Source organism: Somniosus microcephalus, chromosome 1 (assembly GCF_052327205.1).
Source record: "Somniosus microcephalus isolate GS21.2 chromosome 1, FLI_Smic_1.0, whole genome shotgun sequence".
Classification (NCBI taxonomy): domain Eukaryota; kingdom Metazoa; phylum Chordata; class Chondrichthyes; order Squaliformes; family Somniosidae; genus Somniosus; species Somniosus microcephalus.
This window is the reverse complement of record NC_140987.1, coordinates 86,275,875-86,297,882: the sequence shown is the minus strand read 5'-3', so window position 1 is coordinate 86,297,882 and position 22,008 is coordinate 86,275,875. Positions and strand designations below refer to the sequence as shown.

At 42.4% G+C, this 22,008-nt stretch overlaps 1 protein-coding gene across 5 annotated transcripts in view; it reads right to left on the bottom strand.

The window, feature by feature from the left end:
- Window positions 1–22,008, bottom strand: part of mtap (methylthioadenosine phosphorylase) — a 293,107-nt gene that overhangs the window by 46,217 nt on the left and 224,882 nt on the right. For all 5 annotated transcript variants that reach the window (XM_085984024.1, XM_085984020.1, XM_085984008.1 and 2 more), the window contains exons 5-6: window positions 20,375–20,477; window positions 15,026–15,265 (exon numbers count right to left, since the gene is read on the bottom strand). In XM_085984024.1, coding sequence (XP_085840150.1) covers window positions 15,026–15,265; window positions 20,375–20,477 — 343 coding nt within the window. The remainder of the gene's footprint in view (window positions 1–15,025; window positions 15,266–20,374; window positions 20,478–22,008) is intronic.

Genomic DNA, 22,008 nt, shown 5'->3' with positions numbered 1-22,008 from the left:
ACAGATTTAAAAACACAAAAATATATTGCAGCAGTTTCCAGGCATGTTGTCTCATCTGAGAGTTCAGCTGATGGCTATAACTATTCAAGTTTATGATGTCATCTGAACCCTTGATAAGATACACCCTCTTGTCTGCTCCCAGGTATCTGTTACTCACCATCCAAGCATTAGTGATCTGATAGTCTTTCATTTTGAATCAACCAAAGCATTGTTAATGCTTTTTTTTTTTGGGGGGGGGGGGGGGTTCATTTTTCTTTCTCTGCAGTTCTGTCCAGGGCACGAGGTACTGATGTATCCTAGGGTGTGACTTGATGAGCGCTGGCCTCCCTCGCATACCATGTCCAAATGGCCACCCTTCATTTGTGAGCACAGACAGCAAATGCCAGCAGACTATTGATAATGGAAGTGGGGGAACATCACAACCAAGTCTGAACGCCTATCGTAGCGGTTTGTTACAACTGAGTGGCTTGCTAGTCCATTTCAGAGGGCAGTTCAGAGCCATATATAGGCCAGACCAGGTAACAATGACGGATTTCCTTCCCTAAAGGACATTAGTAAACCAGATAAGTTTTTACAACAATCCAGTAGTTTCATGGTCACCATTACTGATACTAGCTTTTTATTCCAGATTTATTTAATTAGCTGAATTTAAATTCCCCCAGCTTTGAACTCACGTCTCCAGATCATTACTCCAGGCCTCTGGATGACTAGTTCAGTAACATAGCCACTGTGCTACCGTACCATTTGGAGGAACAGTGATGACACAAACAAACTAGGGTGGATCTTCAACCTCCATCAGTACTCAAAATAACCACTTCATTACCACCGCAATGAAGTGATGTGAAAAGTTGTGAAACAAAACATCAACATGTCCAGATGGCCAAAGTGTATTTTTCACAAAAGGGCAAAGCCTCCACAGAACTCAGACATACATTTTTTTCTTTGACTTTTCGTTGCCACACTCATACATACAAGTTCAAGGAGGTCAGTAACAGCACCCAATGTATATTCAAGACATCCCTTAAATTTTTAGAGAAATGACTGCTTGTATAGATAAAGAGAATGCAGATGTAATGTATATGAATTTTCAACAGGCTTTCGATAAGTTTTTTTTAAAGGAGGCTTGTCAGAAATATTTAGGTGCACGGTATGAAAGGGAATAGAACGGTGTGGAGCTAAAGTTAGTTGGCACAAAGGGAACAAAGGGTTCAGGTTAATGGGTGTTGCTCAGATTGGAAAAGGGTTGGAGGTCATGTACCGGAGGGTCAATGCTGGGTCCACCTTTCTTATTAACATTGATCATTTGGACTTGGGTACAAGGAGCACAATATCAAAATGTGCTGATGACACAAAAGTACGAGTGAGATGGAATGTAAAGGACTTTAGGAAGAGATGGCCATGTTAATGGAATGGGCAGACAAGTGGCAGATGCACTTTAACATGGAAAAGTGAGAGGTAATGCGTTTTTGGTGGAAAAACAAGGAATCAGAATATGTACTCAATGGAAAGACACTGAAGGTTGTGGATGAACAGAGGGATCTAGGAATTCAAATACTTAGGGGAAAAAAAATTGTCACTCTTTTTGGGGCGCTAACGTCGCCAGGGTGCTAAATTTAGCACCCCGCTGCCTGAAATTCAGTAGTAGCGCCCCAAGCAGGAAATGGAGCACCATTGGAAGTGATCCACCTCCTTCTTGGGGCGCTACAACTGAATATCACGGCGCTACGTGCAACAGCACCATATGACGAGGCGCTATGTGCCGATGCGCAAGAACATAAGAAATAGGAGCAGGAGTAGGTCATTTGGCCTCTTGAGCCTGCTCCGCCATTCAATAAGATCATGGCTGATCTGATCTTGGCCTCAACTCCACTTCCCTGTCCACTCCCCATAATCCTCGACTCCCTTACCTTTCAAAAGTCTGTCTATCTCCACCTTAAATATATTCAATGACCCAGTCTCCACAGCTCTCTGGGGAAGAGAATTCCAAAGATTTCAGATTTAAAAGGGTGCCCCCTTATTCTGAAACTATGTGCCCTAGTTCTAGATTCCCCCACGAGGGGAAACATCCTCTCTGCATCTACCCGGTCAAGCCCCTCCAGAATCTTATATGTTTCAATAAGATCCCCTCTCATTCTTCTAAACTCCAATGAGTATAGGCCCAACCTGCTCAACCTTTCTTCATAAGACAACCCCTTCATCTCCGGAATCAACCTCGTGAACCTTCTCTGAACTGCCTCCAATGCAAGTATATCCTTCCTTAAATAAGGAGACCAAAACTGTACGTAGTACTCCAGGTGTGGTCTCACCAACGCCCTGTACAGTTGTAACAGGACTTCCCTACTTTTATACTCCATTCCCTTTGCAATAAAGGCCAACATTTCATTTGCCTTCCTAATTACTTGCTGTACCTGCATGCTAACTTTTTGTGATTCATGTACAAGGACCCCCAGATCCTTCTGTAACTCAGCATTTTGTAATCTCTCCCCATTTAAATAATAATTTGCTTTTTTATTTTTCCTACCAAAGTGGATAACCTCACATTTTCCCACATTAAACTCCATCTGCCAGATTTTTGCCCACTCACTTAGCCTATCTATATCCCTTTGGAGATTCTTTGCACCCTCCACACAATTTGCTTTCTCACCTATCTTTGTATCATCAGCAAATTTGGTTACATTACACTCAGTCCCTTCATCCAAGTCATTAATATAGATTGTAAATAGTTGAGGCCCCAGCACTGATCCTTGCGGCATCCCACTAGTTACAGTTTGCCAACCTGAAAATGACCCATTTATCCCGACTCTGTTTTCTGTTAGTTAGCCAATCTTCTATCCATGCTAATATATTACCCCCAACCCCGTGTGCTCTTTATCTTGTGTAGTAATCTTTTATGTGGCACCTTATCAAATGCCTTCTGGAAATCCAAATACACTACATCTACTGGTTCCCCTTTATCCACCCTGCTCATTACATCCTCAAAGGATTCCAGCAAATTTGTCAAACATGATTTCCCTTTCGTCATTGCAGGCCTCCTCCCCTGATTAAAGGGGAGGGGCCTAGCACTAAACGTACCAGGGCCCTGCTAGACCACCGGGGAGTGGGGTGCTGTGAAAACAGCCCGGCACTCGAGAGGAGTGCCGGGATGAGCAATTGCGGCCGGCACCCCGAGGAAAATAGGAGAAGGGGGTAGGTGCTGGCAGTCGCCCCCCAAAAAATGGCCACCCGACACCTGTCCATTTTACTACCGCCGCCGCTGCAAAAATGACCCCCTGACCCTGTCGGACATATCGTCCGGCCGGGGCGCAGTGCACGGCGATAACGTCATCACCTACAGCGCAGTGCCATGTGGCGCTACTGGCTACCGCCGCTGCTAGCCTCCTGCTGAATTTCACGGGAGGTGTTAGTGGCACCGTGCTTTCGCGCCCAGTTAGCGCCCCCCCCCCCCCCCAGGGGCGCTAACAAGAGGCACAAATCAACCCAATTTTTCCCCCTTAATTCCTTGAAAGAACGAGTGCAGTAAAGCCATAAAAAAGGCCAACAGAATTTTTTTGGTTTATAAATTAGAGCATATTAAGGCAATGGCACAGTTAAAGAAGACTGCAGCAGAGAAGTTAGATAGAATGAATAAGTAACAACTATTTCTTCCGGTTGGTGAATCAGTGATGAGCGTTTATCAATTTAAAATTGTCACTACAACAGTGACAAGAGAGCTTGGGAGAAATTCCTTTATGGAGAGAATTGTTAAGAGCATGGAATATTTTGCCACAGGGCATATTTGAGGCCGAGACCATTGCAGTTTTTAAGGGAAAAGTGGATAAATATTTGAAGCAGAAGAAAGCACAGGGCTGTAGGGAAAAGGCAGGGCAGTGGAATTAGTTCTGCATTTCTTTAGCAAAGAGCTGGCACAGACACGATAGGCTGACTGGCCTCCCTCTGTGTTGTAAAGTTCCATGGCTATGTAAAATCGTTTCTTCTCATCTTGCTTCTTCATTTCCCCCTTTCCCAAAATGAAATAGTGCTCTTTCTGATTCGCTCTTGACTTCTCATTTTGCTGAATTAATTCCAAAATTCTGGGATAAACTGTCCTGTTTATTTTCATACTTAAAAAAAAAAAATGATTTTCTAGTAAAATTTTAAATTTATAGCAACAGGATATATTTCGCAACATTGTATTTTTTGGTCCTGGTAGTGGAACCAATCTCTTCATATATACACCTCCTTCCTACATACACCTCCTTCGTACCACTTCTGAAGAAGAGTGTGCATACAATCTTAGCATTCAACATAACAGAAGTACACCCATCACCACAATTAATTATTGTATTTCACATGGATAAGAAGTCTGGGTCACAGAGTGGAGGCATTAAAGTTGGAATGATTTAAGAACAGCTGGATGCTTTGATCACAGAATTTAAAGCACAGCAGAAGGCCATTTGATCCATTAGGCCTGTGCTGCCACTTCAACTAGACTATTGTGATAAAAATGATTTTTTGTCAGTGTTGATTTTTTAATTTGTACTTTGTACTGTCTGAAACAGCGTGTATGGGACCAACAGCCAAACAGAGTATTTCTCAAAGAAAATCCATCAGCTCAGAGAAAAGACAGGTCAGCTGCAGTGGGCTTCACTAGGTGTGAGTTGTAAAGGAAATCACAATGGAATATCGAAGGTGTCAATTGTTTAAATGGCCAGAGCCATCGCATTCACTTTTCTTGCTATTGCCAAAGACTGACTTTTGTTTCAGTATAATTTCAAAGGATTTGGGATTGTATTTCTATGGGAAATCAAGAGGGTCAGCTTTAGCCTTTCAGCCAACAACAGAGGCCTCTGTGGTTAAGTCGGCGCTGGTCCGGCAGGAAAGCCAGGCCGGTTTGAAGCTACAGCAAGTTCAACAGGGTAAGAAGTGAGCCTTTGTTTTAAAATCTCTGTATAGAGAGAAAGTGAGTGGCATCTTTATTATTTAATGTATCGAGGAGGGTTGCAAAGTGTACGAGTCCCTAATGTATGCCATATACTGTTAATTTACTTGTCATATTTAAATAAAACCACTAGCTGGTTCAGAATCCAAGTCTTGGTATGGTAAGAGTGTATATTCAATCCACTTTTCGAAGAGAGGATAATCATGTGGTGGCACAGGCTGCATTCCAGTAGCCAGCGTACAGAATAAGGGCTCTCTATTGTGATCCCTGGGCTTCAGTCTTGCTTCTCGAGATATTGGGCAGTGGCCAGTGACACTGTCCGCGAGAAAATATGTAGCATATAAACCCCAAAACATGATACCCATTTTCCTACCCATTCTCTATATTGTTTTATACCCTTTCTTTTCAAATACTTACCTAATTCTCTATTAAATTATGTTATAAGCACTGGTTTCCTCAATGCATGTTCCCAGTGCACAGCCTTGCCCACCAGTAGTAACATATCAGGAAATTACAGGGCTCCCCACAATTCTCCATCCAGTTTGCCATGCCTCCTAAGTTGGTATTTTCAGCAAACTTCAATATTATTTTCCTTGTACTGTACTTCTTGTCCAAATCATTGATATAAATGGAAAACAAAAGAGTTCCTCCAGCACAGATCACTGGGGCACACCACTACCTACATCCCACCCATCTGACAAACAGCCACTTACCCCAACGCTTTGCATCTGTCCCCTAGCCATCCATTTATCTATGAGGCTACATTCACTTTAGGACCACGTCCCTTACTTTTCATAACCACTCCCATGTGGCATTTTATGAAGTGCCTTCTGAAAATCCACATACACAACATCCGCTGTGTTTCTTTGAACCGTACACCGTGATTTATTCAAAATATGTAATTAAATTTGTCAATCATGACCTACCCTTTATTAATCTATGCTGACGGTTCCTGATTAGCCCATGCTTTTCTAAATGTTCGCTAGTTTCATCTTGAACTCTAGGACTGTAGAGTGGACTTGCAAGGACTTATGGGCAACATTCTCTTTAAGCTGCGCGACCGCACAGCTCTTTGGACCTCCCGCGCAGCTGGCTCGCCGGCTTTTCAATGGGAAAGCCGCACAGCCCCTTAAAGGGGCCGCGCACCCCAAAAAATTTTATGGGAACATTGCTTATTGGAGGACTGTGGGTTCTTTGTGGATGGATGAGTTAAGATTAGCCTTTCTCATCAGTATCAATCTTGTGATCTTCTGTAAGCTGCAACAGAAATGCAATTTTCTGTACTTTATGCAATTTTACGTAGTTAGGATAATCTGAATTTTAAAAATGGCTTCAGAAAACTGTGTCCCTGGAATGGCTGTGCAAGGATCCCATTGTTCTGTGGAGTAGTTAGGTTGCAGCTGACCAATACACACAGCTGGTTGCACAGATTCAAACCTTGCCATCATTTTCAATGGGAACGTCGGTCCTAACCCAGGTTTTACATAAGAACATTATAGGAGCAGGAATAGGCCACTTGGCCCCTCGAGCCTGCTCCGCCATTCAATAAGATCATGGCTGATCTTGAGCTCAAAGCCACTTCCCCACCCGCTCCCCATAACCCTTCACTCCCTTATCTTGCAAAAATTTGTCTATCTCCACCTTAAATGTATTTAATGATCCAGCCTCCACAGCTCTCTGGGGCAGAGAATTCCACAGATTTACGACCCTCTGAGAAGGAATTCCTCCTCATCTCAGTTCTAAAAGGGCGACCCTTTATTCTAAAACTGTGCCCCCGCGTTCTAGATTTCCCCACGAGGGGAAGCATCCCCTCTGCATCTACCTTGTTGTGCCCACTCAGTATCTTATATGTTTCAATAAGATCACCTCTCATTCTTCTAAATTCCTATGAGTATAGGCTCAGCCTGCTCAACCTTTCCTCATAAGTCAAACCCCTCATCTCTGGAATTAACCTAGTGAATCGTCTCTGAACTGCTTCTAATGCAAGTATATCCTTCTTTAAATAAAGAGACCAAAACTGTACGCACTACTCAAGGTGTGGTCTCACCAATACCCTGTACAGTTGTAGCAGGACTTCCCTGCTTTTATATTCCAACCCCTTTGAAATAAAGGCCAACGTTCTATTTGCCTTTTTGATTACTTGCTGTACCTGCATGCTATTTTTTGTGTTTCATGCACAAGGACCCCCAGGTCCCTATGGACTGTAGCATTTTGTAATCTCTCTCCATTTAAATAATAATTTGCTTTTTTATTTTTCCTGCCAAAGTGTATAACCTCGCACTTTCCCACATTATACTCCATCTGCCAAATGTTTGCCCACTCACTCAGCCTGTCTATATCCCTTTGCAGGTTCTTTGAGTTCTCTGCACAACTTGCTTTCCCATCCATCTTTGTATCATCCGCAAACTTGGCTACATTACACTCGGTCCCTTCATCCAAGTCATTAATGTAGATTGTAAATAGTTGAGGACCCAGCACTGATCCCTTTTATTTTTGTTACAATCCACAGCAGATTACATAAGACACAGGCCATTGTTCGTGTCCCTCAGGTTCCTTCACATTGCCACATATGTCAATTCCTCCTTGGTTTTAGCTATCTCAAAAGAACCAGTTTGACTGGATTGATATGAAAATCATCAAGAAGACACTAATTTCCTGAATTGCTAATGCATGGCTTGCTGCGATGTGTGTCTGCTCTGATACTGTTTAAAGGCTAGCTGCAAAGGGACTACTTTTATATCAAAGGAAAGACTCAACAACAACTTGCATTTATATAGCATCTTTAACATCAATCAAATCAATCAAATCAACTTTTATTGTCATTGTTAGTGCACAAGTGCAGTACAACGAAATGTAGGCTTGCGGCTCCCGAGAGTGTACAATTTGGATTAGGACACTTAAACATTTCAACATACATTTGTACATATATATTAGCATAAATATGACCATAATAAAGTGAATAAAGTGCATCGGCAGATGTGTAGGCTTTAGTGTTTATTTGTGGAGTTCAGTAGGATGACAGCCCTGGGAAAGAAGCTGTTCCTAAATCTGGTCGTACGGGTGCGAATGCATCTGTAGCGTCTTCCAGATGGTAGGAGGGCGAACAGACTGTGGCTGGGGTGGGTAGGGTCTTTGATGATGGTCCGTGCCCTCCGTAGGCAGCGTTTCTGATATATATGTTCTATGGTCGGTAGCCGGGTGCCGGTAATGTGTTGGGCAGTTTTGACTACCCGCTGCAGGGCTTTCCGGTCATGGGAGCTACAGCCGCCGTACCATACCGTGATACAGTTTGTCAGGATGCTCTCTATAGTGCAGCGGTAGAAGTTAGAGAGGATCGGGGGTGACAGATTACATCCCTTCAGCCTCCTCAAGAAATATAGGCGCTGCTGGGCCTTCTTCACCAGAGAGGTGGTGTTGAGGGACCAGGAGAGGTCTTCCGTGATGTGGACTCCGAGGACATAGTAAAATGTCCCACGGGAGCGCTATGAAACAAAATTTGACACCGGCCAGATAAGGAGATATTGAAACTTATAAAATTCTAACAGGACTAGACAGACTAGATGCAGGAAGAATGTTCCCAATGGCGGGGGAAGTCCAGAACCAGGGGTCACAGTCTAAGGATAAGGGGTAAGCCATTTAGGACTGAGGTGAGGAGGAATTTCTTCACCCAGAGAGTGGTGAACCTGTGGAATTCTCTACCACAGAAGGCCGTTGAGGCCAATTCATTAAATATATTCAAGAAGGAGTTAGCTATATTTCTTAAGGCTAAAGGGATCAAGGGATATGGTGAGAAAGCAGGGACAGGGTACTGAATTTGGATGATCAGCCATGACCTCATTAAATGGCGGAACAGGCTTGAGGGGCCGAATGGCCTACTCTTGCTCCTATCTACTGTTTCTATGTATTAGGGCAGATGACCAATAGCGTGGTCAAAGAGATAGGTTTTAAGGAGCATCTCAAAGGAGGAAAGAGAGGTAGAGAGGTTAAGGGAGGAAATTCCAGAACTTAGGGCCTCAGCCACTGAAGGCACAGCCGCCAATGGTAGAGCGATTAAAATCGGTTTTATAATTTTATAATCTAGGGGGCCGCTTCAGGTTTCTATTTGTATAGTCTTTACAAGTCGTGCAGAACTCCATGAGCAATCATCTTATGTAAATTACCATCAACGGGGGTAATTCTAACTTTGAGCAATGGTGTAAAATGGGCAATATCGAATTGGCCGGCCATTATACACCTCGCCTGACTTTCCCTTCCACTGGTCATTGCAAAGAGTTAGGAAGAGTTGCAAGAATTTTAGGCAGTGGTCTTGTAGTCCTGATGCTCCAATCTGTGCTTCCATCAAGATTGGCTCCCCACTGGGAGTGCGAGGTCAGGCGATCACCCCATATATGTCCAGACTTGATGTAGCTTTAATTGGGCAAATGAAACTGCCTCAGTAGTAATACTATATAAAACAGTTGGAATGTTTCTACTAATTTACTTTCTCACTGAAAATGAGAGTATTTACCGCCATGAAAGCACTCAGAGTAGCTTTATTCCTTTTAACATTTCCAAACTTTTCATTAGTCAGGTGTTGACTGTAGTGGAAACAGCTGTGTATGAAAGGAGTGGGTGGGGATTTTCCTGAGAGGAGCAAACAATAAAAAACTGGGCTTAAATGAATTTCATATCAGTATGCATGATGTCACACATGTGAATGTGTGGGTTATTTTTAGAACACTGGTTAACGTGTTCTCTTCAGATTCCAGTTTCCACTTTTCAATCAATTAAAATAAATAAGTTAATTGAGGCGTTAAAACAGCTAAATGGAAATTTTAAAAGAAACACACTAACCAATGGGCTAACACACTCTGAGGCAACTAATCCCCTCAGAGTTATCACTGTGCCCTGGCTTATTATACTGGCTTATTAGTTCTGATGCAGAAGAATGCCTCCCATTGAAGTCAATGGAAAGAAAATCAGATGGAGTGCAAAACGAGCTGCCGATTCACTGTCGACTTTTTTGTGCTATTGCCTATTTATACCCCAAGAGGTGTGGCACCATCCTGGAGAGAGCAGTTCATTTGGTTAGTACCCCTACCACTGGATTCAACATCTACTCCCTCCACCACCGGCATACTATTGTTGCAGTATGCACGATCCACAGGATGCACTGCACCAACTCACCAAGTTTACTTTGACAGCACCTGACCCCCTTGGTCTCTACCGTTAGAAGGACAAGAGCAGAAGTGTCGCGGGAACAGCATCATCTCCAAGTTCTCCTCCAAGTCACACACCATCCGGACTTGGACATATATGGCTGTTCCATCATCGCCTCTGGGTCATCATCCTGGAATTCCCTATCTAACACCATTGTTGCAGCACAATTGCTGCGTGGATGACAGTGGCAAAAGGAGAAGGCCCAACACTGCCTCCTCTGGGCAACTAGGGATGAGCAATAAACACAGTCTTACCAGCATCACCCACATCCTGAGAACAAATAAAAACATATTGGGACCCAATGGTCTCTTTATCGAAATACACTGCAGACGGCTCACAAAAAACCTGACCGATGTGACAGAGCGGAAATAAGGTCATTTTTAATTAACATGTTCCTCTGTTTCCACATTTTGGTTGGAAATAGATGCGAGTACAAAAGTAGCTTCATAGTCACAGCTACTTTTATTGTCAGAATTAGCAAAGAGAATATAGCCTGGAGTATGAAAGTAATTCAACACAGAAAAACTTGAATTTGGACAGGCTCACGTCTCTGTTATATTTGCAGAGCGACATGTTGACCATTCATCTGGCTTAAGGGAAACTGAATTTATCTGGTGGGCTCCTGTGGAAAGAAGCCACTTATCTGTACTATCTACCCTTACTGACCAATAGGCTTCCCTTTTTCCATCCTGTCTTGGTCATTGGCAAGATTTCTCTTTTTAGTTTCCCATGACTTGAGAATGATTCTTTTAACTAGCCACCATGTTGTATTGAAATAGACTCACACAGGACACTGACAGCAGCAGTACTTTATTCCAAAATCTTTCTCTTGTAGTTTCCACTTGCTTCCCAGGCCAGATGTGTTCTCTGGATAGCCAGTACCCACTGGTTTGCACTGGCTCCCCACTCCATTTACACTCACTCAGCACTCCCCCTCCTGGCCTTTTAAGTTTATTGCACATAACTGACTTAATTCCTCACATCCAAACTACTAGATAACCCTTCAAACATGGAACTGACTATATAAGATGTTACAGAACAAATACATCATGAACAATTACTTTTGTGGTAACTGAATAAGAATTTTTTTTAAAAACTTGCTCAACATCTGATATCAGTTTATACTGCATTCAACAATAGAGGTCAAGTGGCATCTCGTCACTGAAAAATGACAGTATAATGCCTAGAATTTCTTCATCACCGTCTCCACCTTGCCTGAAGCATTGGAAAGTTACATACTCCCATTTTGTAAAAAAGTGTGTTAGTACTACAGCAGGACAGTGAAAGTTAACTCTCAGGGATACAGAACATTCAGTATATTTCCTACATTACAACAGTGACTTCAAAAAGTACTTAATTGGCTGTAAAGCATTTTGGGATGTCCAGTGGTCATGAAAGACGCTATATAAATGCAAGTCTTTCTTTTTTCTTTTAGTAACCAGTGACAAAAGCTATACTGGAGTCAGTTGATCACTACGTAAGAACACAAACGGCTCCTTGCACCTGCTCCACCATTCAATAAGATCATGGCTGATCTTCGACCTCAACTCCACTTTTCCGCCCAATCCCCATATCCTTTGATTCCCCTAGAGTCCAAAAATCTATCTATCTCAGCCTTGAATATACTCAACGACTCAGCATCCACAGCCCTCTGGGGCAGAGAATTCCAAAAGATTCACAAACCTTTGAGTAAAGAAATTCCTCCTCATCTCAGTCTTAAATGGCTGACCCCTTATCCTGAGACTATGCCCCCTAGTTCTAGATTCTCCAGCCAGGGGAAACAACCTCTCAGTATCTACCCTGTCAATCCCCTTCAGAATCTTATATGCTTCAATGGGTCACCTCTCATTTTTCTAAACTCCAGAGAGTATAGGCCCATTCTACACAACCTCTCATCATAGGACAGCCCTCTCATCCCAGGAATCAATCTAGTGAGCCTTTGTTGCACCGTCTCTAAGGCAAGTATATCCTTCCTCAGATAAGGAGACCAAAACTGTGCACAGTACTCCAGGTGTGGTCTCACCAAGGCTCTGTACAATTGTAACAAGACTTCTTGTACTCCAACCCCCTTGCAATAAAGGCCAACATGCTATTTGCCTTCCTAATTGCTTGCTGTACCTGCATGCTAACTTTCTGTGTTTCCTGTACGAGGACAGCTAAATCTCTCTGAACACCAACATTTAACAGTTTCTCACCATTTAAAAAGTATTCTGTTTTCCTATTCTTCCTACCAAAGTGAATAATCTCACATTTCCTCACATTATACTCCATCTGCCACTGTATCGCCCACTCACTTAACCTGTCTATATCCCTTTAGAAACATAGAAACAGGAGTAGGCCATTCGGCCCTTCGAGCCTGCTCCGCCATTCAACGAGATCATGGCTGATCATCCAAACCCTAGCACCCGGTCCCTACACCGACAGCCATCCCACCCAAGCCCTATCCCCGTAACCCCACATATTTAATCCCCCCTAACACTAAGGGTCAATTTTTATCATGGCCAATCAACCTAACCCGCACATCTTTGGACTGTGGGAGGAAACCGGAGCATCCGGAGAAAACCCACGCAAACACGGGGAGAATGTGCAAACTCCACACAGACAGTCACCCGAGGCCGGATTTGAACCCGGGTCCCTGGCGCTGTGAGGCAACAGTGCTAACCACTATGCCACCGTGCTGCCCAGGCTTTGCAGGCTCCTGGTGTCCTCCTCACAGCTTACTGTCCCACCTAGCTTTATATCAGCAAATTTGGATACATTGCACTCCATCCCTTCATCGAAGTCATTAATATAGATTGTAAATAGCTGAGGCCCAAGCACTGATCCTTGCGGCACCCGACTAGTTACAGCCTGCTAACCGGAAAATGACCCGTTTATCCCTACTCTCTGTTTTCTGTCCGTTAACCAATCCTCTAGTCAGGCTAATATATTACCCCCAATCCCACGAGCCCTTATCTTGCGTAACAACCTTTTATGTGGCATCTTATTTGATATATTTGGATTTCCAAGAATGCCTCTTGGAAATCCAAATATACTACCTCCACTGGTTCCCCTTTATCTACCTTGCTAGTTACATCCACAAAAAACTCTAATAAATTTGTCGAACACGATTTCCCTTTCATAAAACCATGTTGACTCTGCCTAATCATGTTATGATTTTTTTAAGTGCCCTGTTACCACTTCCTTAAAAATGGATTCCAGCTACGATTAGCTATAGCCATGTGAGCATAAATGACAATTTAATACCACATATCAGTGACAATCCAGAAGCACTGGAAAAGAAAATTACTTGACTAGTAGTAACTAGTCAGTATAAGACATTCCTGTAATCAGTAACCAGCTAGTGTAAAAAAAAGCCCACTGGTAAAATCCTGTAATCAGTAAAACTATTTCTGCTGGCAACACCCAGCTGGTACAATTATACAATTATCCAAGCTGTAAATATATCTGCGGGCAGTTCCAGGTTAGTGTAAATAACTCCACGATCCATACCAAGTTAATGTAAATATCACTGCTGACAGTACCCATAAATATATCTGCCAGCAGTACCTGTTTCGTATAAATATATCTGCTGGAGGTTTCTAGGTTAGTGCAAATATCCCTACCAGCCATACCGGGTTAGTGTAAATATCCTGACTGGCAGTTCCCGGTTAGTGTTAATATCCCTGATAAAAGATGTTTGCTGTAGTAAGATGCTCATCCTACATTTGAACTTTTTAAGCTATCGGACTGCCTTAACCACACAGAGGGCTGGTACTGCTGATGTTTCTAACTGACATAAATCAATGGAATAATTAATATCAACTTACAAAATGCTTAACAGAGAGTATTTATTGATTAATATAGGGTAGCTATTGTATTCCATTGTGTCAGACAGAGAAATAAATCCATATATTTTCACATCCCTTCTAATTATGTTGTACAAAGTTGGAAGATAATGACCTATTATTGTCTGTCCTAACACACTGCCTGTAAAATAATTAAAATGCACAGCTCCCTCCGTGGCTTAGTGCTAAGCCACACAGATCCAGTTTGTTTCCCAGTATGTGCTGAATTAGCTGATCTCAACCAGGGAAGCTGTTAGCATTCTATAGATAGCCTATAGGTATGGGAAGAAATAAAACCGCCAGGATTCCTGCTCCTCATTGCTACCCAGTCACTCGTTCAGGAAAGTGCACATGTGCAGATTTGAGGTAAGGACAGAAGGAAGATCTGTTGTGATGCTCTGTACAGTCGAATAACCAAAAGTTATTGTCAACATGAAGAATATCCTGAGGCACCAGAGGGGTGTTGGTACAAACAATGTCCCAGTAAGATTCAACACCTTCAGCAAAGGGCAAAATTCAAAAATAAATGGTATAAAGCACTTAATACTAAAGCATCTATGCATTTCTGCTACGACGTTAACTAAATTCCTCAATCTGTCATAGTCTTGTAACATGCTGCAGTCTGCATCCTATCCTAAAACAGCATACATTTACAATATTACCATACTCTTTTGGCTGCAATTAGCTTTTGACAGTATGAAGGAAAAGTACATAGGAACATACATTTAGCTGTTGGCAACACACATGAACAGTACTCATGTAGACATTTAGATCTAGAGACATTTTCTAAAAGACTGAACAGAATCTGGAAGCCCTGCATCAGGCTGAGATTCTAGAATGTAACATCAGGTTCAGATGAAGTCACATTAGTATAAAATTTAGGGATATAAAACAGAGAAGTGTTTTAAACAATTCCCAGAATCATCAGGTTATTTATTATTGGCATAATTCGTCTGTTATGTTTGCCCTCACCTAACAGTCTATGTTTGCAACAAGGTTACTCTGTAACACAATATTATCTTTAATTAATGTGCTCATTAATGAATAATTTAAAAGAGTGAAAACAGGACATTGTACTAACCGCCTCTTCATGTTCCTTCCAGCAGTCATAGTCGGTTGCCATGGCAATGCTAACATAGCAGATGCCTGCTTCTTTAGCCAGTACCACCTCTGGAACAGTGGTCATGTTGATGACATCGCAATGCCACTGACGAAACATCAGGCTCTCAGCTCGAGAGGAGAAACGTGGTCCTTCAATTGTAACCATAGTCCCCTTTGCATGGTGCCTAATTCCCAGTTTCTTTACAACATCTATCAATACCTTAAATTCAAATGGAAATAATAAAGCAGTAAGATAATTGGGGATCGTCACGCATCAACAATACTGATAAAAGGAGCACATTTTAAAAATTCAAGGGAAGTTCGAAGTAATGGCCTAAGTATAAACAGCAGCAGATACAAATGCATTATTATGAATATACACGGGGCTCCATTTTTAACTGATCTCTGTGTCAACAACATTATGTATGCAGGAGGATGCAGTTGACGGTGTCACATTCTGGTAGATTTTCCTCTGGGATTCCTGCTGGGTGCCCGACAAATGCAGAGGACCCAAGGTGTGCTGCTTTTGTCAGAGGAACCTCAGTCACTGTGAAGGTAATTGAAGCTGTTCTTCTTCCCACAGCATTTGAAACACTGCCTTTTTATGCAGACCAAACTTCAACAGATTAACTCCGGCTCTGTTCCATCGAGACACACCCAGGTTGCTGGTCCAGTACTGGAACAATGGGCTGGATTTAACCAGCCCTGAGGAGACGGGTTTGGAGGCGGGACTGCTGGGAAAATGGGAAGCGGGTCTCAAACCCGCTCTCAAGCCGCCTCCGAACCATCTTCCCGGGAGGCGGTTCCCCGACTCGCGCAGCGACCCGTCTCCTAGCGGCGGGGAGGGGATTAGAGCCAATTAACTGCCTATTAACAGGTAGTTAAGAGGCTTTTCCCCATTTTCAGCCAGGTGATGCGGCCTTCCCGACAGCGGGAAACCCCGCCAGGATCAGCGAGGCGAGCTGTGGGTCTGCTGCAGTGTAAGTGTGCAAATGACAGCTGCAGAGGTAGTGTGATGGGTGCAATGGTGCACAGGTAAGTATGACAGGTGAGAGAATGTAGTGAGAAATATTTTTATCTGAAGGTGGCAAGATTTGGGGGGAGAAATTCGGTATCGCCCCATTTGGGGCGCAATCATCAGCCGGGCGCAAAGTTTAGCAGCTGGCACTAATTATTGCGTCCGACTGCTATCGCCCCTGGAGGTGATTGGAGAGCTAAATCAGGCGCTACACACCTGTCATAAGGCGCGAACGCCAAGGAGTGAAGCGCTAACTCAGAGCGCTGGCAAAGCTCATGTGATGTCAGTTAGCAATGGAACACAGACACACTGGCGCCGGCCAGTTCTTAAAGAAGGTCGATCTTGCTCTCCATCCACACCCTGTTCATTGCAGCCTTGAATCTCGGCCTGGAAAGACCTGTACATCAATTCTGCTGGAAAGAACAATGGAGAGCCCAAGGGAAAGAGCTCAGAGTGCAGCCCCCGTAGTCTCTTCTAAATCGATGCAAGGAAGGTCAAATCAAAATGAACCTGCAAAGTGCTGCTCAGTACCCAAAACTTCTTCACAAAGCGTTAAATCTCTCTAGAAGTCTCTCTCTCTCTCTGTCTCTGAATGAGTGGTGAAAAAATATCGCCGACAAAAAGTCAGGAAGCAGCCGCCTTTAAATAGCGCTCCCCCAGTCCCTTCCCAACTGCAAAACATTCCCTTCAACCTGTCATTGCTAGCGGCAGGCGGTAAGGCAGGGGGTGCCACTCAATATCCGGTCCGGGGCGCTACCGGGGCGTTGCACACTCGACGGACGTCACAATCTGCGGGCGCAGGAGATCGTGGCAGTAGTGTTTAGCGCCGCCGCAAAATGTCTGGTCAATTTCGTGAGCGGCGGAAACATTGCCACGCCCGGGCGCTAGTTGCTTTGCGCCCCATTAGCACCCTCTTAGGGCGTTAATGGGAGGCGCAAAGCAACCATATTTTCCCCCCCTTGATGTTTCTGTGAAGCCTCATCTGATCGGTAGAATTGACAGATGGCTTCTGCAATCTCACATGCAGCTGTCATCGGTTTTCTCCGAAGGAGAGAGTCATTGGTGAGCCTGGGTTCAAGGGCTCACCTTTGGACAGTGATTGCCAGGTGGTGATTTTGCCAATGAGGACGTGATGGAGGCGGGACTGCTGCTGGTCGGGTTTTAGTCCCGCCTCCATCGACGTCCAGCCAACCCACGCTATTTTCCCTTGATTGACCTTGTTAAGCCCACCCAGCGCAGATTCACTAGAATGATACTGGGGCTAAAAGGGTTAAATTATGAAGACAGGTTGCATAGACTAGGCTTCTATTCACTTTAATATAGAAGATTAAGGGGTGATCTAATTAAGGTGTTTATGATTAAAGGAGTTGATAGGGTAGATAGGAAACAATTTTCTCTGTGGGCGAGTCTAGAACAAGGAGGCATAACCTTAAAATTAGAGCCAGGCCATTCAGGGGTGATGTCAGAAAACAATTCTTCATACAAAGAATAGTGGAAATCTGGAACACTCTCCCTCAAAAAGCAGTTGAGACTAGGTCAATTGAAAATTTCAAAACTGAGATTGATAGATTTTTGTTAGGCAAGGGTATTTAAGGGCTACAGGACCAAGGCGGGTAGATGGAGTTAAGATACAGATCATCCATGATCCAAATGAATGGCAGAACAGGTTTGAGCTAATCCTGTTCCTATGTCTTCCTATGTTCCTAAAATTCAACAGGTTAAATGCGGCTCAGTTTAAAGTCTTCATTATTTTTAAAACATATGCAGGAAAGCTATTAAGTTCAATCAGCTGGAGTTTTCTTTTTAAATAGAGTACCAACTTCAATGAGATTGGTAAATTTACACTGCTATCCTCATCACAGATGGAAATTCCGTGAATGTAAAACAAAACTGTTCACATTTATACACTTAGAACGATGATAATTTAGGACGAGTGGCCAAGTATTTCCTTATTTAATTTCACAAAGTTTAAAAAAAAATCACAGTTGAACAAAAGATATGGGGTGAAATTCGTCTTGGACAGAAGTGCAAAACGAGCGTGATATTTAGTAAATCAGGACAGAAGTGCAAAACGAGCGTGATATTTAGTAAATCAGGCGGAATATAAAATGGGTTGCTGATTCGCTATCGTCCGTTTTCTGCTGCCGTTCAAGTCGAATTTCACCCCCATAGTGTGCTGACTATAATGAATCAAGATTCTCTTTTTTTCCCCTCTTCCACACCTTAGGAAGGATATATTGGCCTTGAAGGAAGTGCAGTGTAGATTTACCAAAATGATACCAGGACTCCATGGGTTAAATTTCAAGGAGAGATTACACAAACTAGGGTTGTATTCCCTGGAATTTAGAAGGTTAAGGGGTCATCTGATCAAAGTTTTCAAGATATTAAAGGGAACAGATAGGGTAGATAGAGAGAAACTATTTCTGCTGGTTGGGGAATCTAGGACTAGGGGACATAACCTAAAAATTAGAGCCAGGCATTTCTGGAGTGAAGTTAGGAAACACTTCTACACGCAAAGGGTGGTAAAAGTTTTAAACTCTCTTTTGCAAATGGCAATTGATGCTGGGTCAACTTTTAATTTTAAATCTGAGATTGATAGATTTGTTAACCAAAGGTATTAAGGGATATGGGGAAAAGGCGGGTATATGGAGTTAGGTCACAGATCAGCCATGATCTCATTGAATGGCAGAACAGGCTCGAGGAGCTAAATGGCCTCCTCCTGTTCCTATAGTACACAGCTCCCTGTAGATACACAGGCATTAATGTTGATGTTAGATCCTTCTAAGCAGGAATCCCTGTTGTGTGTTGAGATATAAATGCTGGAGGTACATAGCAGGTCAATCAGCATCTATAAATGAAAAAGGAAAGTTAATATTTTGGGCGTATACGCTTCATCAGAAACCAGCATCATTAATTCCAATGGAAGGGATACACCCAGAATGTTAACTTGTTATTTATTTATCTTTTTTTTTTACAAATTCTGGCTGACCTGCTGTGCATTTCCAGCATTTTCAATTATTTAATTTCAGATTTCCAGCATTTGCAATCGTCTTTCTCTTTATTTGTATCAAATGGTGAGAATTGAATTCACATTGGTTGCAAAGGAAGAACCAGACTTATGCTGCAAGGCCTTAAAATACATTAAAATAAACAAACAAACTAAGTTAGGTCCAGTGATTTCAGCTGGAAGATTCCCAGCACTCTGACTGCCTGGTCTGCACACACCCAAGCTTTATGTAACCTGGAGCAGACTTTCCAGTAGGTTACACCATGTACAAACATGAGAATCAGACAAACAATTAAAATCAGACAGCTGTAATTTAATTATACTCACAAAGTCCTTCAGGAATCTCTTTTTTTTTTAAACTGAAATGTCAGAACTCAGAGCGATGACAAATATATTAGGTAACAATACATACAGCTCCTTCATTTGTGAAGAAGTTCAAGGCTATGTTTTCTACCAGTTGACTTTGAATGGACAATAAATTTGGCCTTTAAGTTTATGGGAGGCATCTTTCACTAAAAACTCATACATCTCAATAGAATCATTTCCACAGCTCCTCCCCTCATTTCTGGTAACATCAATGGACAAAACATAGAGTACTTGAGGATTTTGGAAGACGATCACAGCCCTTCGCTGTAAATTAAATCGAAGAAACTTCTGGCAGCATGCTTGAATTTTCTGAATTTAATCTCGGGATGTGGGCGTCGCTGGCAACGCTGACATTTATTGCCCATCTTCAGCTGCCCTGAGAAGGTGGTGGTGGGTCTTCTTGAACCACTGCAATAGCTGTTTGTTACAATTGAGTGGCATGCTAGTCCACTTCAGAGGGCAGTTACGAGTCTGACACATTGGTGTGGGACTGGAGTCACATGTATGCCCAGACCAGTTAAAGACGGCGGGTTTCCTTCCCTAAATGACAGCTTCACGGTCACTTTTACTGATGGCAGCTTTTTTTATTTCCAGATTTTTAAAACAAAATTCAAATTCTCAAACTGCCATGGTGGGATTTGAAATCAGATTCTCTGGATTACTTACTGGTCCAGTAACATGACACTAGACTACCATATTCATAACCCCATTTAAATTTGATGAGTTTAAGCAGGTTCTACCAGAAGCTACACTATGAAGTCTTCCTGAAAAAAAAAACTTGAGTGCACCTTCACTGTGGATAGATAGGTTTGCCTATTTTACTTAGTCAGGAGATTCTGTGGAATAAGGATGAGAGTGCATGTTCAAATTTGTATGTGTAATCTGTATTTCAAGTCAGTGAGATACTAGTTTGTCCTTGTACATGATGTAGTACTCACCTCTCTGGTTTTCCTACAGAATGGGTCACCCATTGGAATGTGACAAACTCCTGCTGGGCTAGTTGGACTCCCATCATAGTACGTCTGATGCCTCTTTGTCGTTCTGTGATTGAATGAAACAAAATTACATAACTTTTATTGAGTTATACAGAGCACCTGTGTTATCCATAGTTGGCAAATTGAACAAAATAATAATTGTTAAATTTAAAAAAGTCAAAGCATTCTCTTTGAAAAATCATCTTTTGAATTTGTCCCCTTCTACTTTGTGTGACATCTTATTCATAAGAATAATGTCAAAGGAAATCAGAGAATTATATCATTGCGGCTCGTGTGCTCTCTAGCTACACCATACAAATTTCTTCTGCAGTCAGTTGCTCCATTGTCAGTGGTGTAGTCCTTTGAAATGAGAGGTTAAACAAAGGTCCTCCTACCTTTTCTGATGATTCAGATGGATATTAAAGATCCCATGGAAATGGTTGAAAGCAGGAAGATCTGCTGTCCTGGCCAACATTTCTCCCTCAGCCAAAGTCATTGCTGCTTAGGGGATCTTATTATACACAACGTAGCTGCTGTATGCCTACATAATACAGCCATTGCATTTCAAACTAATTCATTTTATGTGAAGCATCTTGGGATGTTTCTGAACGACGCGATAAGGCACTAAATAGGTCCATGTCTTTTCTTCCTTCAAGCTTTGTAACCAATTTTAAACATTGAAAACTAAACATTTCCATTTAAATTTTCAATTGTCGAAAGGGAGAAGAAGGTCATCTTACATGGCAGGGAGAGCACCCCATGAGCTTCTTAAAACTAAACCTATCATTTGAAATATTTAAATTCACAGCATAATATTCATAATCCAAAATAATCAGTGGGTAACTGTGGAACATCATTCATCCCATTGTTGGGAAGCCTTTTTTAACTCACAAGTGACGATCCTTGTTGATGGAATCTAAAAGGATATAATTCACTGTTCCTTACTCAGTATCCTGCATGTGTACTGTATGAATCTTCCATGAACAGTGCCTGTAAAACTAACAGATCACTTCTAGTTCAAAAACAGTAAATGGTCACTTAGTTTAAAAATTACCTTCTTCCTCAGTATCTCCAAAACTAGAAAAATCTGTAATCTCCTTCCTCAGCGAGGCCTGCCATTTTTAATAGGATCATAGGAACAGGAGTCAGCCAGTCAGCCCCTGGAGCCAGGTCTGTAATTCAATTAGATCAGGGCTGATCTGTACCTCAACTCCATATCCCTCGATTCCCTTACCCAAAAATCTGGGCTCTATAATGGTAAGGAGAGGCGAAAGCAGGGAAGTGGGTTACAATATTTTTGCTCTCTATTGCGACCATCTGCAGCACTGCAATACAAAATTCTGATGGTCTACAACCATGGTCTACATTCATTTTGTGTCTCAACATTACTGCTCTTGCACCCTCTGTTATAAATGTATTTACGATTATTAGAAATACACTTTACAAATACTAGGTATAGATTATTAAACCAACGATACAATCAAAGAAGTAAAGAAACGCTTAAACTAAACAAGCAATCCTAAAAGTTGGAAAACTTTAAAACCTAAAAATGTGTCAAAACACCCTCTTGTGTACTCTTGAAACCAAAGAAACTCCCC